Consider the following 20,227-nt stretch of genomic DNA (forward strand, 5'->3'; position numbering starts at 1 on the left):
ATAAAGGTCTTGGCTTTATTTTCTGTGTTCTAGTTAATAGTTGGGTAAGGGGAAGGGCTCAAGTTAGCGGTATCACCTCTACTCACAGCTCTGCTCTAGCTCTTCAGAGGCAAAGTGTGAGTAAATACATTTAATATAACAATAGTATTATAATAACAGTAATTACATATATAAAGTTTGCAGTTCCCTGCCCCACCCTACTGTAATGCTTTGCATAGCTCTGCTTCCTGTGACATCTCAGAATGGAGTCACCAGGAACTCAAGTTGACCTGGCAGAGATGAGTCTTCTCAGGGAGAGTCAGTGGGTGGGGCAAAGGGGAGAACACAGGCTGTCGGGGAAGGGCTGACACGGACCGGTGTCCTGGGAGTATGCAGTGGCTCACAATGGGTAAGGACTGGATAAGGGATCATTTCCCCAACCTCAGGGTATGAAGGCAAGCAAATGTGGCCACTCTGGTTCCTGAAGGAAGGCACCTGGCTGGGGAGAGCTAGAGATAGCGGTAGCAGGGAAACATTGGTCGTGTGACCTCCTCTCCGTCCAGCAAGCAGAAGGAAGGAATTCAATGGTCTTCCAGTCCTCCGCTAGGTTCCCCTGCCATCCCAGCCCAAAATGTGCAGAGAGGAGGGGCTGCAGCCAAGGTCCGGATCTTCTCTAGAAGCCAGGAGAGAAGAGGGAGATGGGATGGGCAGGGGAGTGGGTGGGGGTGAGGGGGGAGATTAGCTGTCTCCCAAGCAGCCTGGGGAAGGAAGGATGGTACGGGCGAGAGGGAAGGCTGTTGGATGTGGTAGAAAGGGGTACTGACTCACCCAGTCACAGAGGCGTGGTGGGGTCACTCAGGGCTCGGGCATGACTCTGAGGGAAGAGAAACTGCAGTGAATTTAAAGGATAAGAAATGACCTCGTGCATATATCCTCCCCACCAAGCCTATCAATTAATTCACTTCTCTTTCCTCCCCAAAGTTCCTGAATTTGCTGATTTAATCCAAGTTTGATTTCCATCACTCCTGCACTGTGCTCCTTATTAAAGATTCCTTTTCACTTCTGACCTGGATCCCTCTCAGCCAGGCCTGGGGGAGAGGAGAAAGGCAGACTAGACAACATATCCATCCAACCTGTACCGTTGCTGGGAGCACACGCTCACTCATCCCCCTGCCCCTCATAGGTTGAATGATTACAAGAGACCATCCCATTCTCAGCCCTATTGCAGGGACTTACCTGCCGGGACAGCCCTAAGATCCCTCCACTGGCCAGAGTGGGAGTGCTGCTCCCAGGGCGTGGGGGTTGCAGGCTGGGGCTGTTTCTTGGTCCTGGGGACACATCTCCAGAAGAGTCAAGTGTTTCTGGGGCTGGAGGGGAAGCTAGGGTGAGAGCATGGTATAGAACCCCTCTAGATTACCTTAAGCAACCAAGCTGCTCCATCAGGGAAGAAAAAGCTCCATAGCAACAGGAAGCTGTAAGTCACCATAGCAATCCAGTTGCAAGAGAACCCCCCTACCAAGAGGCAGGAAATTGTCAGCAGCATCATTAGAGCAACCAGGGAAGAAGCGACAGGAAACTATAAGGATTGCCGTGGTGAACCAGGAGGGTACAACAGGAAGCTGAAGCAGTTTCCATAGAAACCCAAGGAGAGCTAGAGAGAGAGAGGTACAGAGGAAGTGCTTCTTAGCAACAGGCTGCTGTAAGCATCACCCTAGCAACCAGATGGAAGGCTCTTTTAGCAATGGGGAAGCTGTACATAGTTGTCATGGCAACTGGGCTACTTGGCCAGAGAAAGGAATTGCTCAGCAGCAAGCAGCCTGAACATCACCATGATGACCCAGCTGTTGGGAGCCACCCCTTGAGAGGTGCCTCACCCTGGGAAATTTGCTTGACGTCCAGATCCCAGGCCTCCTCCTCGACGCGGGCAGGTAGGGAGCAGGCTCCCGGTGAGAGACCGGGAAGGGAGGGGCCGGCATGCTCAAAGGATGACACGGCCACCGAGGCCCGGGTGCGGGCGGCTGCAGAGAGTGGGGGTGGAGGGGTGGGGTGCTGGTGTGGGAAAGCCCTCCTGGCTTCCTGAAATGACCCTCAGTCTCACAGAGGGCCTCCCAGTCAGTCCCCCAGTTTCTGGGAAGACATATCCATTCAGTACCCTTCCTTACTTTCCACCACGCTTCTGCACTGTGCCCTCACTCTCAGGGTCTTGACTTCTGGGGGCCACCCCCCAGCACTCTGGCCCTCACCTCTTCCAGTGAGCAGGGCACTCAGCGTCCGCTCCCCAAGGGCTTTGATGTCCAGGAAGGGTTTATTCCCAATGCCCATGGAGACCATCTGCTGCACTCGGAGCTCTAGGGAACAGAGACCCCGTTACCAACCTCTTTGCCCCTCCCCCACTATAGCCCAGACGCTGTAATGGTTCCTTCTACGCCTTCCCAGCTCTCATTCCTCCCTCTCATTCTTCTGCTATCTCGTTACTCTTCCTGTTGACTGTTACAGTGTGGATGGTGATGGTGGTCCTCGACTTCTCCCTCAGTCATCTGTCTCTGCTATGTGCTGCATGCTGCCCATTTGGCATTCCAGCTTCTCTTCTGCTACTCACCTTCTTCCCTTTATCTTGCGCATGAAGAGCAAAACTCCCATGTTTACATACCTTTATGGTTTATCAAGTGCTTCCATATATGTCACCTTATTTAGTCCTAGTTCTAGCATACTAAGATGTAAATGCTGCTTTCCATTTTTCAGATGAGTAGAATGAGGTTCAGAGAATTAAAATGAAAACTAGCACCCCCCACAAAACAAAACAAACTAATCCTGGTAACACAGCAAGTAAGTTCTGGAAGGCAGGTTCAGTGAGGTCTCTCATTCTCCTTCGCCCAGCCATTTACTCTTGCTTCCCTGAAATCGGCTTTCCTTTTGGTGCACGCCAGATTAATTTTTATCTTAGCAATCTCCCTCAAGTCAGAGCTGGAATCTTCCCATAAGTCATTCTCCATCCTACACCCTGTTCTCCCAGGCTGTCTCAACACTGTCCAGCTAACCTCCTGCAATAACCTTGATCCCCAAGCACACCCTCTCCCAGCTTTGCCCAGTACCCTTGTTGTGGGCCGCCTGTCTCCATAGCAGCTGGGCGATAGAACTTGTCCACTTGAGTTTGATTTCTGGTGAGGCTGCCTGCAGTGTGTATGCCTCTCGTGCACGCCGCCGCCGGAACCACAACTCAAAGCAGAGCCCGCTGTCCCCAATGTTTTCTGTTAGCCCCATGTCGGCAGTCTGAGAGAGAGAGCGGAGGAGGGTGGGTGGGGACAGAGTGCGTCCTAGCTAGATGCTGCCACATGGAGAAGCACTACACTTAGCCTGGCATCTGGTAGACGCTCAGTAAATGTTTGCTCAACACCTACCATGTGCCAAGTGCTCTACATTTAGTCTTCATAACAACCACAATTTACAGAACGGGAGTGCCCAGAGACACAGCATCTTACCCAGGGGCTTATCACAGCTCATTAGAGAAAAAGAGTTCAAACACATATCTACGTTATTCCAAACCTAGGCTCTTCCCTCTGTACTGGACTCTGCTGGACCTAGTGTAAGGGACAAATCTAGAAACCCTTAGGATCATGCCATGCAGCCTGATCTAGCTCCGGGCTGCTATTGATGTTTATCTGGATATCAGGGCTATTAGGCTGTTTCCCTAAAGTAAGGCTTCCCTCCTCTTGGGTTCTTCAGCTCCAACAAGTTAAGCTATATTTATAGTGTCCTTTCTCCTCATCCCCCAGGGACATGCCCCCCCCCAACTCAGAAAGCATGCGTGTTCTCAGTGGGAAAGGTCCTCCTCCCTTCTGGAGTGGAATGCCTCATGCATCTTCTGCATGAATGATGAGGAATACCCCACGGAGCAGACCAATGACAGGGACTTCTGTCACCTCCACACCTTAACCTGTTGTTTGATTCAGATTCTGAACCTGGCTTGGGACTGAGTTCTCAAGAACAGTATGACTTCCTACCCCGTCCCGAGGTTTCTGAACCCCTCTGCCAGCCCCCAGGCATTGTACCTTAAAGGCTTGCTTGTAAACAAAGGTCTCTGATCCCCCCTCAGAGCCCTTGAGCTTGCTGAACAGGAGGAGATGCTCAAAGAGAAAGACGTGGCGAAAGCACTTCTTCCGGCCACAGATGACTGTGAAAGGGTCCCGGTGCAGGAGTTGTCCCTGCTCCTTCAGGTCCGTCTGGAGAAAGGAAGAGGAAAGGTCATTGGCCCTGGAGCACTTTCTATGTATTTTATAGGAGTAAAAATGGGATTTACAGGGCAAGGGGCCTAATGCACTGTTTCTCAGGAAGCCCTGGGCCTAGAATCCATCCACTGGTCACCATGCACAGCAGACCTGGCCTGACAGCACAGCCCTGCCTCTGAAGATGGACGGTACATTACACAGTAGGGTTTATAGCCTCCAATGGGGAAGCCTTTGCATGCTGGGAACCAAAGCACCATTTTGCCCCAGGAAGAGAATCAGCGAAGAATTGAAGGGGCAAAAGGTCTACCCCAGGGGAGTAGGTTTCCAACCTGTTCTGGAACCTCAGGGCTGGAAAGAGACTAAGGAGAGGAAAATAAGGTGTGTGTTGACTGTTAAGATACAGAATGAAGTGCAGGGTAGATAGAGATAAGAATTAGGAAAGGAACAGGAAAGCGCAGGCAGATGTAGGATCACGGGATGTTGGGCAGGACTTAGCTTCTTTATTTATAGGTGAGGAAATTGAGGCCCAGTAAAGTTCAGACCTTGATCAAAGCCATCCAGCTGGTTAGAAATTACAGCCTGGGGCCTTGTGAACTTGCATCCAGTTGTCTGGTCACCAGCCCACACTGCTTCTGAGGCCACAGGGCAAGGCAGTCTGAGCTGAGTGACTGGAGCCATGGCCTCACCTCGCAGCCACGCACCGCCTCCACAGCCAGCAGGTCTTTGCCACGAGTCTCTTGTTCCCGGAGCAGTTGCACGGCAGCCCCAAGGGCTTGGCGCTCAGAACTCAGTTCAGGTCCAGCTTCCTTTAGGAGCTCCTCCAGGAGCTGTCCATACCTGGCCAGCTGCTCCAGGGGCTGCTGCAAGGCCCGGGGCAGGTGAGGGCCTCCTTCCATGGAGCCCTAGTTTGGGGAGAAAACAGACGGCAATGAGAGGCAGGGCTGGAGCTGGTGGGAGCTGAGTTCTTTGGGGAAGAGGGGTGGTACCTCAGGCTTTTGGGAGTAGATCAAGCCCAGATAGAGCCAAAGGTAAGGTGAAAATCCTTTCCCTAGAAAAACATAGGTAGGCCTGCAGGAGATTCAGCTATACTCTACATCTTGAAGGGGAATAAAAACGAAATGCAAATACTCCCTTATACTCTCTGGCTTTCAACTTTTGAAGTCATTTTCACATCTTTTGACGTGAGGTCTTTTGATCCTCAGAGCACCCTGTTAGATACGGTGAATGTTGCCCCCATTTTAGCTATAGAAACAGGCCCAGAGAAACGCTTGCCCGAAGTCCCTCAGTGGACTGGGTAAGAACCCGGGCTTATTTGGCCTCCAATCCAGTGCTTGTCCCACCCTCAGCAATTCTGGGAGATTATTGGCAGGTGATGTCCCTGGGCACATCCAGGAAAGCTTTTTTCCCCTGAGAGATTTTGAGGTTGGGTGGATTTTAGGTCTTCCTGGCTCCTCCCCAGAAGGCTGGAGAAAAGGTTACCTTGGTTGGGGGGCTGAGGGCAGCCAGGCCATTCTCCAGTTTGTGCCGGTGCTTCACGTACTGGGCGTAGAGGCTGAATTGGTCCCCCTGTGTCAGTAGGGAAGCAGTAAGTCATCCCTGGTGAGGCCCCACAGACAAGCCTCTCCCTTTCCTCCTCCATATCCTGTATAGCCCAGAGGATGGACAGGCCACCAGGGAGCACTCAGTCTGCCTGCAGAATGACAGGCTCCCATGGAGAGAGCGAAGGCCAGGGAGCACTTGATGGCAGGGACACAGCAGCTGAGTAGATGCTTGATGGCAGGGACACAGCGGCTGAGTAGATGCAGAGGAGCGCAGCAAAGGGCACTAGGCCCCGGCGCCCTGAACCACACATTTTGGTGGGGGTGGGGGTGGGGTTGGGGTTGGGGGAGTGATACTGAGAAGGAGGGACGAGCAGATGGCACAGGAGTGTGTGAAGGGAGAAGCCCTGAAAATTTTAGAGGCTCACTCACATGGCGAAGGAAGCAGGCCCCTATGCGCAGGGGATGGCTAGCGCAGCCCTGCAGCTCCCGCAGGAAGTGTGTCCGGTGGAAACTGCGGAGCCTCTCCCGGGCACTCAGCGCAGCGGCCCAGGTGCCCCGCAGTTCAGGGGTCAGCTCAGGCCCGGGGGGTGGCACTGGCTCACTCAAGGTGGCCACATACTCCTGCTCACAGGCAATCAGCTCAGACACCAGACGCTGCTGGGCACTGCAGGTACACCAAGGAGTGACAGAGGAGGCTGGGGCATGGAAGGATGTCACCACCCCAACAATCATATTCTTTCCATGCTGGGCAGCTGGGCCTACCTCGGGCACCAGCTAGGCTGGGCTCTCACCTGATGCTTCGCTTGCGTTCCATCCGGGGGGTGCCTACTCCCCAGGGTCCTTCTGGGCCCCCAGCCCGGCCCAGCAGCACGTGTTCCCGGGGTGAGCACGTCCTGTCCACCACCTCGGTGCTGGTGACCTCCAGGCCTCGGATGAGCACAGTCCTCGGCGGTCTGCCCTCTGCTTCTGGAGCCAGCTCGGGGCCCTCGTCCTCATAGTCCTCCCCACAGGGGGCCAGGGAGCAGTGGGATGGTGCTGCCCGCGGCCCAGGGCTGCTGGGCAGCAGCAGGGAGCTGAGGCTGGGTGAGGGGCTATGGGGGCCCCGCTGGGCCCCCCCACTGCTGGCGCTGTCTGCCCGTCGTCGCCGGTGGCCCCGAGGACTCGCCTCCTCTCCCAGCTGTTGCTGAATCCTCCTCTCCAGCTCTTGGCAGCGGGCCCGGCAGCGGCCCCATTCTCGCAGGGCCGCGGGGCTGCCCAGGTCCAGAGCCAGGGCCCGCATCTCCTGGAAGCTGCCGGCGCTGGGCTCTGGGGCGCGCCGCAGGGCCAGGGCTGCCAGCACTGCCTCCCGACCTGGCCCTGCTCCTGCTAGCCTGGCAGAACCTTCGTCCACCCATTCATGTGCCTGCAAGGCCAAAGAGGTTGGGAATGGGGAGAGGAAGCAGTGAGGCCCTGTGCATCTCCCACATGCTGTCCGATGACAGCTCCTGTCCTCCTTTGCCGATGGCTTCCCGATGCCCATCACCCCCTAGTCCTCTCAGAACACCTCCCCTCACTGTCCCAGCATCACTGGCTAACTAACATGTCACTCTGAGCTGGTATGGAGACAGAGGAGCTGGATGAAAGGATGGCTGATACTTACATAGAATTTACAAGAGGCAGGCTCTCTACTAAGAGCTTTTCATATATTGCTCATGTAATCCTCGCCTGGCCCTGTACGGTAGGTGCCACGAGGCACACTCAGGTTTAGTATCTTGTCCCAAGTTATCCATCAAGTAGGTGGCAGAGGGGGGTGGAGGGTGGGAAGGGGTAGACTGGGATTTCAAAATTGTAGAATAGACTACACTGTATAGCACAGGGAAATATACACAAAATGTTATGATAACTCACAGAGAAAAAAATGTGACAATGAGTGTGTATATGTCCATGAATAACTGAAAAATTGTGCTGAACACTGGAATTTGACACAACATTGTAAAATGATTATAAATCAATAAAAAATGTTAAAAAAAAAAACAAAACAGATGAATGGGTAAAAAAAAAAAAAAAAAAAAAAAAAAAGTAGGTGGCAGAGCCAAGAGTCAAAGCCTAGGAGAGGGCCTCCTAAGTCCCTGCTTTTAAATCTACCCAATCAGCTTCTCCAGGCAGAAGAAAGCAAGAGGCTCACCACGTACCTGCTGGAAGAAGCGCTGCAGCCGCAGAGCCCGATGGAGGCCACTCTCAACCTGCTCTAGGCGCTGTTCAAAGATATCCAGAACCTTCTGGGAGGCAGTGTCCTCCTCCAGGGCCAGGGCCTCCCGCGCCTGAGCCAGGCGCTCCTGGAGAAGGGAGGCTGCGCTCAGACCCAGCCCTCAGTCCCAGTCAGTCTCCCCTTCCCTCCCCACCAGTCTCCTGTCACCTGCCTCTCCCCCCTACTTCTCACCTGAACCTCAGCGCTGAAAGCCCGGAATCGCAGCTCTGTCTCCTGCAGGGCAGACAGGGAGTCCCCAGGCACAGCAAAGCTCGCCAGCTGCTCCTCCCCTGGGCCCGAGAGCCACTGGAGCACCTGAGGCAGACAGGGCGGGAGAGCAGGGCCGTGAGGGAGAAGAGGGCCGTGCAGTGGAAAGGAAAGCTGAGATCCAGTTCCAGCTCTACCACCCCAATCCATAGAACCTTGGGTGAACTATTTTGTCTCAGCTGTAAAGTGGAAGGGATACCAGTGAATGGTGGTAGTTTCCACAAGGGTCAAGTGAGAAAGTGATTTAGAGATCTTTGTAAAGTACCAGATGCAGGGGAGGCTGGGCTGGCAGGAGGCACTGAGGGAGGCATGTTAGGGTTCCAGGGCTATGCCTGGAGGTGAAATAGGTAAAACTGGTGTGAGCTGGAGGCCGGATGAGGGGATGACCATCCTTTGGATACTGAGGGCCAGGAGAAATTTCACGTTCACAGAGCCTGGTGATGGGTGGGCAAGGGTCCCAGGGACCAGGTTTGGAGAGACGGCCCAGGCGTGTGTGTGTGCGTGTGTGTGCAGTAAGCCTTGTTATCATCCGCATTCTACACATGAGGACTTGGGAACTCAGATGCTTCAAGACTTGTCCAACATCTCACTCCTAGCAGAGCTAGAACTCAAGCTGAGCACTTTAGACTCCAAATCCTGTGTGTTGACAGGTTTTAGACGGGGGTTGGCAGGGGCAGCTAATAAGCAAGCAAGCAAACAAACAGTAGGAGATACAAACCCTTGGATACTGGGATGGAAGGAGCCAATATGCAGAAATCTCAGGAACAGAGAGCTCAGCCTTCACCCTCCTTTGACATTGACCCTGAGATGACCTTTCCCCTGAGCCCACATGCAGGTCCATGACTTGTTCGCTCAACACACTTAGGGGCTAGGGAGGGACAATCAGATTTCAAACCCCTCTACCCCACAAGGGAGGGTGGAGAGCAAGTACCTATGGAGCGCTTAACCTCAGGAGAGAAGAATCAAGGTTCAGAGAAGCCAGACTTACCCCTGAATCTTCCCCACAGAGAGGCCTTGGTTTCCAAGGCATTTAGTGACTTTCACTGTGTTCTCCTAAGGTGGAGGGAGGGGGGACCTTTCTAGCCTCAGGTTTGGGGGATGACACTGCATAAGGAGTGGAGGGAGCTGGTATCCATAGACGTTTATTATTTTTAAGCTAAGGAGGTAGGCACTCACAATCAATTGGCTCTTCCCCAAATCCCCTAGGGCACCGAGCATCTCCCACAATCTCTAAGGATCCTTGATTAAACATCAACAGTTGGGGGGCGGGGGAGGGGTGGTGGGGAAGGTATAGCTCAGTGGTAGAGCACATGCTTAGCAGTACGAGGTACTGGGTACAATCCCTATTAAAAATAAATAAATAAATCTAATTACCTGCCCCCCTCCACCAAAAAAAAGGGGGAAAGAAAAAAAACATTGGGAGTGAGGAATCTGGCTTCTCTTCTTTGCTGGGGCTGAGATGCTATCTCCCTCTTGATGACTCTCATACTGATGTCGATCAACCTCCAGGGCAGATGAGGAGAGAGGGAAGGCCATTCAACCAAGCCAGGTTAGGAGAATAGCATCAACTGTTAAGTATCAGTGGAAAGGGGGTGCTGGATGCCGGGCCCCCAGGCTGAGTAAGAGGCATGGTGGGGTCCTGGCTCACCTGCTGGAGCCGGTGCAAGCGTTGCCGCTGCTCCTGCTGTTGCACGTGGAGGTTGGAGAGACGCACCAGCTGGTGAATGGCTTCGTCCACCTCTTGATACAGTGTCGCTGGGCCTGGGCCCTCTAGCCTGGGAAAGAGGGTGGGAGGCAGAATGAACCATTGCCCTTATCAAGCCCTCCAACGCGATTCCATCCTTGCATCCCAACACGGGAGGTGGCACAGACTCCTGGGTCAGAGTATGGGCCTGGGTTTGAATCTCGACTCTACATTTACTGACTAAACTTGGCCAAGACATTGGACATTTCTGATCCTCCAAATCCCCATTTATAATTGTAACTAGCACCTAGGGATGTTGTGAGGGTTATGAGATGAGTGAAAAACCATGATATCTCGTCCCGATACCTGATTAAGTGTACTGGCAGACATCTGCTGTGTCTCCATCCCCCCATCCACCTGCCCCTGCACACCTGTCCCTCCCTCGTACTTGCTGCTGTGGGTAGAGCGCAGCCTCATCAGGATGGCTCCCCCATCTCTCTGCAGCTCCGTCAGCCGGGGGTCTGCCAGCACCTTCTGTAGGGGCTCAGGCATTCCTGCCGCCTCCTGGGGGAGGAAGAAGCTGACAGTTGGAGTTCCACCAGAAGGCTCTGAGCCCAGCCCAGCTGCATCCCCACTCCATCCCCTTTTGTCCCATCTCACTTCATACCTCTCCCTCTGGCTCTGCTGCTCCCTCCAGTTCCTCAATGGCTTGCCTTACAGAGCCCAGCACACCTCGGCACAGGCGGCACAGCCTTGCCACTTCCTGAAACACACATGTGGGGGTGGAGTCCAGGAGCGGGGTTTGGGATAAGGAGCCTAAGCCCTAGGGTGGATGTGAGGCAGCCTCAGAGACTTTTATGGAGGCAATACTGGGTTCGCTTTCTGACTTTGTTGCTTACTAACTGTATGACCTTGGGCAGGTCCAGAAACCTTCCTGAACCTCAGTTTCCTCAACAGTAAAGTCATGATAAGACACACTGGATTTAAAGGTTTACAGAGCTGATGCTAGGTAAGCAGATAGCATGAGCATGGTACATTTCACAGCTTAGTAAACACGAGTCTCCTTTCCCTCATCTGCACTGGCTCTGCAGCCCGTAAAATCCTCCTCTCTGCCTATTCAGATCCACTTCCCCATTGATCCACAGTTTAGAGACCATGTTACAGACCCCTTTTAATACTTGGCTCAGTTATATCACAGTTGCTGTTCTTTGCGGGCAAGGTACTTAAGGGTGAATGTTGGTGCAGGGAGCAGGTACGGAAAGGCACCATCTCCAGGAGTAAGGTACAGTAACTTGTTCAAGGTCACAGGGACCCAGAACCAGCCTCTCTGACTCTCAGTTCTAGAAAGACATGGCTGCCTACTCTAGCCACTCCTATTCAATATAGTATTGAAAGTCCCACAGCAATGAGACAAAAAAAAAAAAAAAAAAAAAAAGAGAGAGAGAGAGAAAGAAAGAAAGAAGAGATATCTAAGTTGAAAAGGAAGAAGTAAAATCGTCGCTATTTGCAGATGACATGATACTATATGTAGAAAATTCTAAAGATGCCACCAAAAAACTACTTGAGCTCATCAATGACTTCAGTAAAGCTGCAGGATAGAAAATTAACATACAGCAATCTGTTGCATTTCTATACTAACAGTGAACTATCAGAAAGAGAAATGAAGGAAACAATCCCATTTACCATGGCATCAAAAAGAATAAAATATATGGGAATAAACCAACCTAAGGAGGTAAAAGACCTTTACTTTTGGATATGTCTCCTTAGGCAAGGGAAACAAAGGAAAAATAAGCAAAAGAGATTACATCAAACTAAAACACTTTTGCACAATGAAGGAAACCATAAACAAAACAAAAAGGCTGCCTATTGAGTGGGAGAAGATATTTGCAAATGATATATCCTATAAGGGGTTAATATCCAAAATATACAAAGAACTATACAACTCAACATCAAAAAAACAAACAACCCAGTTGAAAAATGGGCAGAGGATCTGAATAGACATCATTCCAAAGAAGACATACAGATGGCCAACAGCACATGAAAAGATGGTCAAGAGAACTAGTCATCCGGGAAACACAAATCAAAACCACAGTGAGGTATCACCTCACACCTTTCAGAAAAACAAGTGTAGGTGAGGATGTGCAGAAGAGGGAACTCTCATGCTCTGTTAATGGGAATGTAAATTGGTACAGCCACTATGGACAACAGAATGAAGAGTCCTCAAAAAATTAAAAATAAAACTACCATATGATCTAGCAATTCCACTCCCGGATGTTTATCCAAAGAAAGTGAAAACACTAACTAGAAAAGACATATGCACCTCTATGTTAATTGCAGCATTATTCACAATAGCCAAGAAATGGAAGCAACTTAAGTTTCCACCAATAGATGAGAGGCTTAAAAAGATGTGGAATTATATATACGGTGGAATATTACTTGGCCATAAAAAATGAAATATTGCCATTTGTGGCATGGATGGACCTAGACGTATTATGCTAAGTGAAATAAGTCAGACAGAGAAAGGCAAACACTGTATGATTTTACTTCTATGTGGAATCTTAAAAACAAAACAAATGAATAAACATAACAAAACAGAAACAGAGTTCTATATACAGAGAAAAAACAAGTGCTTGCCAGAGGGAAGAGGGGTGGAGAGAAGAGAGAAATAGGTGGGGGAGATTAAGAGGTCCAAACTTCCAGTTGCAAAATAAATGAGCCATAGTATGAAATGCACAGTGGGGGGGAATATAGTCAATAATTCTGTAGTATCTTTGTATGGTGACAGATGGTAACTAGACATTGTGGTGATCACTTTGAAATGTATAGAAATATTGAATCACTATATTGTATACCAAGAAATAAGTGTTGTAGGTCATTTATACTTCACAAACAAACAAACAAACAAAACAAACTCATAAAGAAAGAGATCAGATTTATGGTTACCAGAGGTTGGAGATGAAGGAGAGGCGGGAATTAGATGAAGATGGTCAAAAGGTACAAATCTCCAGTCATAAGATAAGTAACTACTAGGGATGTAATGTACAACATGATAAATATAATTAACACGTGCTATATGTTATATATGGAAGTTGTAAAGAGCAAATCCTAAGAGTTCTCATCACAGGGAAAAACATTTCTGTTTCTTTAATTCTGTATCTATAGGAGATGATGGATGTTCACTAAACTAATTGTGGTAATCACTTCATGATGTATGTAAGTCAAATTATGCTATACTCCTTAAATTTATACAGCGCTATATGTTAATTACATCTCAAAACCGGAAAAAAAAAGAATTTATTTAACATACACCCCATTTAACATAACATCCCATCTCCCTAGTAGCCCAGGGTACATAAACAATATTTTGCTAATAAATATTTGGAATTGAACGCGCTCATAAATACTTGTTGAATGGTGAACCTTAAACACTTATTGAATTGAATGGAAGGGAAGCCACTTTTTCCCAACCCCTTGGTCATGTCTCAGATCTGCCCCTCTTTCCTAGAATGTCCTCTGCCGGGTCACTCCTAGCTTTCAGTGTCCTGGGTGGGGGAGGTGGAGCTTACCTGGTGTGTCTCTACCCAGTAGCTGGGAGAGGGCTCTCTGTGACCTCCCAAGTCCCACTGCAGCTCCTCTGGCTTGGCCACTCTTTTCAGATCACTCTCTGACAGCATTTCAGCACCCTGTAGACATGTAAAGGCAGGTGGTTTCTGGACTGGGCACCTAGGGATGCAGGGACTGGCCTGGGGCTCCAGCCAGCCTCTTCTCTACCCACTACTGATGGGGACTAGGTGGGAGTGAGGGGCTCAAACCTGAAGTCCATGGAATTCAGTTGTAGGGTCATCATGAGTGAGAAGCGTCAGCCGCTGAATGAGGGGAGGGTCTCCCGAGTCCTGAAGGCAAAGAAGAATAACCCTAAACTCTGGGCAGCTGGATGGCCCGGAATGGCCACTAGGGAAGAGTTAGGATACAGGAGAAGTTCCGCATCAAGGAGTTGATTACCTGAAGTTGACTCAGGACAGGAATGAGTGCTGGAGGCAGTTGGGGTGACTTGCGAAGGTCCAGCAGGACAGACAGCCCTAGCATCTGTAGATCAGGCCTGTGGAGGCAGGAAGAGCCAAGGATGCTTTGTGTGTGTGTGTGTGTGTGCGTGTGTGTGTGCGTGTGCGTGTATTGGGGGGATAACGGCATAGGGTCTAGTTTTAGTGTTACTCATCCTCAGAACTTAGCTCCTGGCAATGGGTAAAAGTCTGGGATGTATGTCCAAGAGGTGGTGACCTAGCAATTAGAGTCTATATTCACGTGGCTACAGGGTCATGGGATCAGGGTTTGGAAATTAGAAATTCTGTGCTCTGGATGGGTATGAGCTCAATGCCAGCACATAGTATGCTGCCTAACAGGTTCTGGTGCTCAAGAAATAGTTGTTGAATGAGTAAATCAATATTCTGATAATCTAGGTAATGTCTTAGGATATTGAAAGTCAGTGTGGATTTTGAGGACTGCTGAAGATACTCTACAAGTCAGAGGTCAATGACTTGACAATTGGAGGGTGGAAGAAGAGGGTGTCTTAGAGGTCAGGAGTTGGGTGTGCTGAAGAGAGAGGAGGTCAGGATCCCAGTGACACAGGAGGTTACTGTGCAGGGTGCTGGCGCTGAGCTTCGGTTACCTGAGCAGGGAGTGGAGGTAGTGAAGAGCAGTGCCCAGCATGTCTCGGGAGGGTGGGGGCTCCTCAGAAGGGCACGGTGGGGTGATGGTCAGCAGAGCTCGCCCACTCTGGTCCACCCCTCCTGGGGACACAAAACGGCCAGGCTGTCCTGGCTGGGGGCAGGCCTTGGCTACCTCCCATCCACCCTGCCTCCCTCTGCAGCCCACCCTGGAGGCTTCTCTCTCCTCCACCCCTTTAACTGCAGCCACTGCTGCCCACTGACCAGTCAGGACTAGGAATCCAGATGCCATCAGGTCCCAAGCTACATCAGGGTCATCAGAGATACAGACCGGAAGGGCGTCTTCTGGGATGCTGTCCCCTTTTACTTCCTGCATTGTCTCTAGGGATGGTGCTGGGGGGTCAGAGAGGAACTCTTCTGGAACGGTGGGTCCTGCAGACACAGGCAGAGCTATGAGCCTGAAGTTAGGACACTTCTGGCTGTTCCATGCCCAGCATCACCCCTGCTCTTCCTCCAGCCCCCTTCCCTAGGCCCCACCTACCCTGGCCCTTGCTTTGTCATCTCACCTGCCACGCACACCAGGTTCGGCCCCTCCTGCACTCTTTCTCTGGCCCTCTCTTCCACAGGCCCACAGCCTTCTGGGGGCTGAGGCTCTTTTTCATCTGCGTGTTTGAGCTCCACTTTCGGCTCCGACTCTGGCTTCCCAGGGCCTTCACACTCCTCTTTATCTGGGCTGCACCCTGAAAGCTCGTGTTCATTCGGTGGGGGCAGATTACCAAGGGCTTCCTGGTGGCTGGTCTCCTCCTTGTCCCCAGGGCTTAATGGGGCACTGTCCCCTCCTCGGTTAAGAGCCCCTCTGCCAGCAGCTCGCTTCTTTCTCCGGTTTCCTTTGCCTGTTCTCCGAGGAGTGCCCGGCAGCCCTTCGGCCCCCTGGCCTGCTCCTCCTCCAACCTCCCCTGGCCTCAGGAGGCAAGACTCAGAGGCTTCCCCCAGAACCTCTGCTGGGGTCTCAGATACTTCCAGAGCTGCTGCCTCTAGGAGAGCCTCAGCTCCCGAGGGAGACCCAGGGGAGGCTCCAGTGCTGCTCCCCTCACCAGGTGGGCGTGCTCCATCTTGGTCCCGAGGCCCCAGACCCTTCTGGTGCATCCATGCCCGGTGTCTCCGGTGCCGGCCCTTCCCTCCAGCACCCTTGCGTGTGGGTACCGTCCGGGTCCTGGAGAGGCCCGAGGAGCCCTCAGCATCCGTGGGGCTCCCCATTGCAGGCAGTGTCACCTCCAGCAGCTCCACATACTCGCCCTCAGGTCCTTCAGCAGGGGCATTGTGCCCATCCCCGGGACTCCGGGTGCCCAGGGCCTCCTCAGGGAGCGGGGGGCTGGGGAGCCCTGGGGGTCCAGAGGGCAGCTCTGTGGGTAGCGTGCTTGGCCGATGTCCAACCATGAGGCCTCCTTTGTGCACAAACCGAGGGCAGATGAGCTCGGCCCAGGGCAGCCGCTGGATCCCAGAGGGTGCAGACAGTAGGCAGGTGCTGAGGCGACCTGTTGGCCGGTCCTTGTTGATGCCTTGTAGCCACTCAGGTGTGAACAGGTAGGCACAGGCCTCATTGGGCACAGGCAGTTCCTGCACGCGCCCACCCCCTGGGGCCAGGCACTTGAGTGCCAGGCGGGGCGCTTGGGCTGCCGAGGGCACCACTTGCAGGTAGAAGTCTCCCGGGCGCAGCAGCTGCCAGGGTAGGGCTGCCAGCTGCACCACCACCTGCTCGTGCAGGCAGAGGGGCCAGCCCTCGTGGAAGAAGAGGAAACCGCTGTACTGGGCCTGGGGAGAGAGGTGGCAGGCTGTGCTCAGGCCTCTGCTGATGAAACCAGCAGAAGGCGGCAGTCAGAATGGGACTACCTTAGGCAGGAGTGGCCTTATGCCTTGGGGATTATAACCCCTGGGGAGCAGGAGGGGCTATCTTGGGGTATTCCTGTGACAGAGGAAAAGATGGGGACTGATCAGTTTTCTGGTGGTAGGAAGCTTCTCTCAGAAGCTAGTTCCATGAGTGGGAGGGTAAGAACTGAGCCATTATAAAGACACGGTCAGCAGATGCCATTGTCTTGGAGGAGTCAGAGATTCTTAAGAGGTCTTTTATCTGTAGAAGTAACTCTGTTGAGTCATATCTGGGGGAGTTAGCTCTTGAAAAATTGATACGAGGGGGGAAAATGTCTGGAATTGGGTCTGGAGGGTCAGGGTCTTTGGGTGTTGATGTTTCTTAGGGGTCAATATTTGGGGAAGATGAGTGTCTGTGTGTTAGTATCTGAGCTGTCATTGCTTCTGCAGGGATTGGTATCAGGGTGGCGGCGTCTCTGCATGGGGGGAAATTAGTCAGTCTGGCTGGTCTCTGGGGTGAGGCAGTGGATCTTAGAAGAGATAGAACAGGGATGCGTTCACTCACACAGGCTTCCTGCTGGACCTTGGCAAGCAGATGCTTCGCGGGCACCAAGAAGTCCAGTGTGTATCTCAGTGCATCCTCCCGGTAAGTCCTCTCCACCACCTGGAACACCTGGCCCAACAGTGTGGGAGCTGTTGCCTCGAAGGGTGGGTACAGGGCGGCCAGGGTACTCTGCACACAGTCCTCCACTGGCTCAGGCTCCTGGGAGAGACAGGACCAGGCTGCAGATCACTAGAGCTCACCCAAGGATGGCTCCTTGGAGGCCGGCTGTGTTCCCCAGGGGCCCCATCATGCACAAAGTGTGTGCAGAGAGACGGCAGTCAGTAAACGCTGGTTGAAGGAGCAGGAGATGGGAGTGGGGCTGGGCCAGTTGGAGTGCACAGGCCTTGCAGTGTACTCCCTCTGAGAGCTCTGAGACCTTGGCTTTGGAGATGTGGGGAGACTTTTTTCAGGAATGTCTCTGATCAGGGCAAACCTGATTCCTGTAAAAAAGGGCGACTGCATAGGTTCTCCTGAGAAAGAGATATGTTCCCTGGACCATCAGGGAAGTTACTGATGGCTGAGAGCTCTGGAGGGAGCTCTTTTACACAGCCGTCCTACAAGTCCCTCCGCCCAGGACCTACCATCCAGAGACCCCCATTTAAAATGGAAGTGCCACCACCCATGAACAGTCATATGCTGGAGATGGTCACTGGGTGGGAAGAAGGAGGACTAAAGGGCTCTCTGTCTCGAGTCTTTCTAGCCCCATTCCCTCTCCCACAGTGGTTAGAAAGCAATCACCCATTTTCAGAGCATGTGGAATTGGGTTACAAAGACCTGGGTGGGGACAGCTGAAAGAGGAAAAAGTCACAAAAGGAACTTGTAGGGAAGGGAGGAGGAGGCCTTGCTGGTATGTACTGGAGCTGAAATCTTTTCTGATTCCTGTAGGGCCTCCCCACCAACCTCTACCAGGAGCCACTGTCTCAGAAGCCTCAGCCTTGCTTCCTCCAGACCCGCCTCCCGAAGTGAATCAGTCGGATATCTTTCTCCATCTCCCCGGAAAAAACTACCCTTCGGGCTATTCCTTTGCAAACTTATTTCTCTTTCAAGGTGGCTTTGAAATTTCTTTTATCAGATTTCTCTGTTGTAACCGGGCAAAGGGATGGTCACTGAAGTGTTTATCTAGTTCTCTACTCCCAATTGCCTCCCCTCCATTCCACCCCCGCACCGCCTTTGCCCTGAGGACAAAACTGCGTATTTTACTTTTGAGTCCTTCCAGCCAGAGTTGCCCGCCTGTCCCGACCGTCTGAGAAGCTAGGCAGCCACTCCAGAGACAGACATTCAGTGCGTCAGCACAGAGACCCGGCCCCAAGGTGTGTGGGCGAGCAGACAGACCCCCCCAGTGTTCCGGGGACCCGGCCAGCGCCGGGAGCGTAGGTCGGGGGAGGGTGGAGCTGGGCGGGGTGGGGGTGGGGGGCAGAGTGGGCCGCCGCTCGGAGGCCTGGAAGGGGGAGCTAGAGCTGGAGCGGCAAGGCAGCTGCAACCCATTAGGGGCGGTGAGCTCATGGCTGAGCGAGAGTCTCAGCCACAGGAAACGGCAGCGGCAGGAGGGGAGGAGTGGTCTGGGGTGGGAGGCGGCGGGCTGGAGCTCGGAGACCGGGCCTCCCGCCGGCCGGGACCAAAAAGAAGACCAGAGAGACTGAGTCAGCTCTCCCTGGCCCAGTTCCTCTTTCTTCTTGTTCCAGCGTCCCTGCCAGGGGGTGCCCTTCCTTCTGTATTGGAGCAGCCCCGGTAGTGCCCCTCCCCCTCCTCCACTCCCTGCGGTGAGCGCCCCCTGGCCGGGCCTCTCCCCCTCCTCCACTCCCTGCTGTGAGCGCCCCCTTGGCCTTGCCTCCCCCATCCGTCCCGCAGTGGGCGCTCTCCTTGGCAGTGCCCACTGCTGCAGTGATTCTTCAGATAGTACTTTTGGAGTGAAAGTTCACAGGATAGTGTCCACTCCTGTTGGTACGGGCTTCCCTTCTTTAACAGTGCCCTCGCGCTTCCTGTGCCCTGAGTTGCTGCTGCCAGGGTCCCCAACCCGCTGCAGGGAGCTCCCGCCAATGTTCCCTCCCTTCTGCAGCAGAAATGCTTTGAGACAGTTCTTCTGTTCCCTGCAGCGTGAGCACTTCTCCCCTCACCGCATCTCTGGTCTGCTCTGGCAACGTCAAGCCGCCTGGCAACTGTGAGCCCCCTCCCCACTGTCCACTACTCTGAGGCAGCCTTTCTCTGCGGGAATTTCCCTTTTTGGTCAGGTCCCTGGCCCCTGCCCAGCCACAGCTGTGGCCGGTCCCCCAGGGCCGGATGGGTGGGCCCGGCTCACCGGGCTGGGGAATGGGATGGAAAATGGTGGTTCCAGGCAGGTCAGTTCTCATAACCCAAGGCCGGGCCCCTTCCAGGGCCGCTGCAGCACAAACCCGCAGGGGTCTCCCGCGGGTAAGGAACTGGGACCGAGAGGGGGAGGGAAGATCCTGCAAAGGAAGGCACAGGTCAGGACAGAGGAGGGCGAGGGGAGGTGTGTGGATTGGAGGGTGGGGTGGGGGAACCAAAGGGAGGATGGGGGAGGGGGCGGAGAAGAGGAGAAAGAAAGAAGAAGTGAGGTTAATACCCAGTGGGGACAAAGCCAGACAGTGGGGCATACAGACAGACAGATCAAAGAAAAGGAGGGGGGATGGGAGGGAGGAGAGTCCCAGGAGCTCTCTAGAGTTCCAAGCAGGAGCAAGAGGCACCAAGCAGGGGGCTGGCGATCCGGAGCGGGCTGCGGGAAGACGGAGGGGACACCGGGTTGCGACGCGGGACTCACCATGGCTCGGCGCGGGGCCGCGTCCGTCTCTCGGGCGGGCGGGCGGGGCCGGGCGCGCTGCCGCCTCCCTCCCGCCGCTCGTGTCTCGCTGGGTCTGGCCAGGGGACAGCTCCGGCCGCGGTGGCGGCTCGGTCCGCTCGGGCTCCCAGGCCGCGGGGCCCCGCCAGGGAGGGTCGAGACGGCCGCCCCTCCCCGCCCCGCCCTTCAGTGCCCGCCTCTCGCTCCGCGCCGGACCCCCTGCCGGGACTCCCTCTAACCGCGCCGAGCCTCTGGCAGCTCCCCGGACGCCCCCAGCGGATCTGCCCCGCTCTCCCGCAATCACCTTCCTCCTCCCGCCTGCCCTCCAGCGGGTAGCCGTCCCTGACCCTTGGAGGCCCGTGCCGCCTAGGATGC

The 20,227-nt window shown here is 53.5% G+C and overlaps 1 protein-coding gene across 2 annotated transcripts; it reads right to left on the reverse strand.

Moving 5' to 3' along the window:
- Positions 1 to 115: 115 nt before the first annotated feature.
- On the reverse strand, positions 116 to 19,986 carry ARHGEF40 (Rho guanine nucleotide exchange factor 40). 2 transcript variants are annotated; one of them, XM_074365827.1, is made up of 24 exons: positions 19,835 to 19,986; positions 17,020 to 17,217; positions 15,155 to 16,400; positions 14,853 to 15,020; positions 14,591 to 14,711; positions 13,927 to 14,023; positions 13,737 to 13,817; positions 13,491 to 13,607; positions 10,592 to 10,687; positions 10,373 to 10,488; positions 9,889 to 10,015; positions 8,166 to 8,288; positions 7,918 to 8,061; positions 6,538 to 7,148; positions 6,176 to 6,410; positions 5,685 to 5,771; positions 4,892 to 5,107; positions 4,029 to 4,199; positions 3,072 to 3,249; positions 2,223 to 2,327; positions 1,854 to 1,997; positions 1,216 to 1,346; positions 808 to 853; positions 116 to 652 (listed from the first exon to the last, which is right to left on the reverse strand). In XM_074365827.1, exons 1-23 carry the CDS (start codon positions 19,835 to 19,837, stop codon positions 812 to 814), a joined length of 4,557 nt encoding a protein of 1,518 aa, XP_074221928.1. In that variant the 5' UTR covers positions 19,838 to 19,986; the 3' UTR covers positions 116 to 652; positions 808 to 811. The 2 variants fall into 2 exon arrangements, with proteins under 2 accessions (XP_074221928.1, XP_074221929.1); XM_074365828.1 differs by lacking the exon at positions 1,854 to 1,997 and having other exon boundaries at positions 19,835 to 19,985.
- Between the last annotated feature and the right edge of the window lie 241 nt (positions 19,987 to 20,227).

This window comes from Camelus bactrianus, chromosome 6 (genome assembly GCF_048773025.1).
Source record: "Camelus bactrianus isolate YW-2024 breed Bactrian camel chromosome 6, ASM4877302v1, whole genome shotgun sequence".
NCBI lineage: Eukaryota > Metazoa > Chordata > Mammalia > Artiodactyla > Camelidae > Camelus > Camelus bactrianus.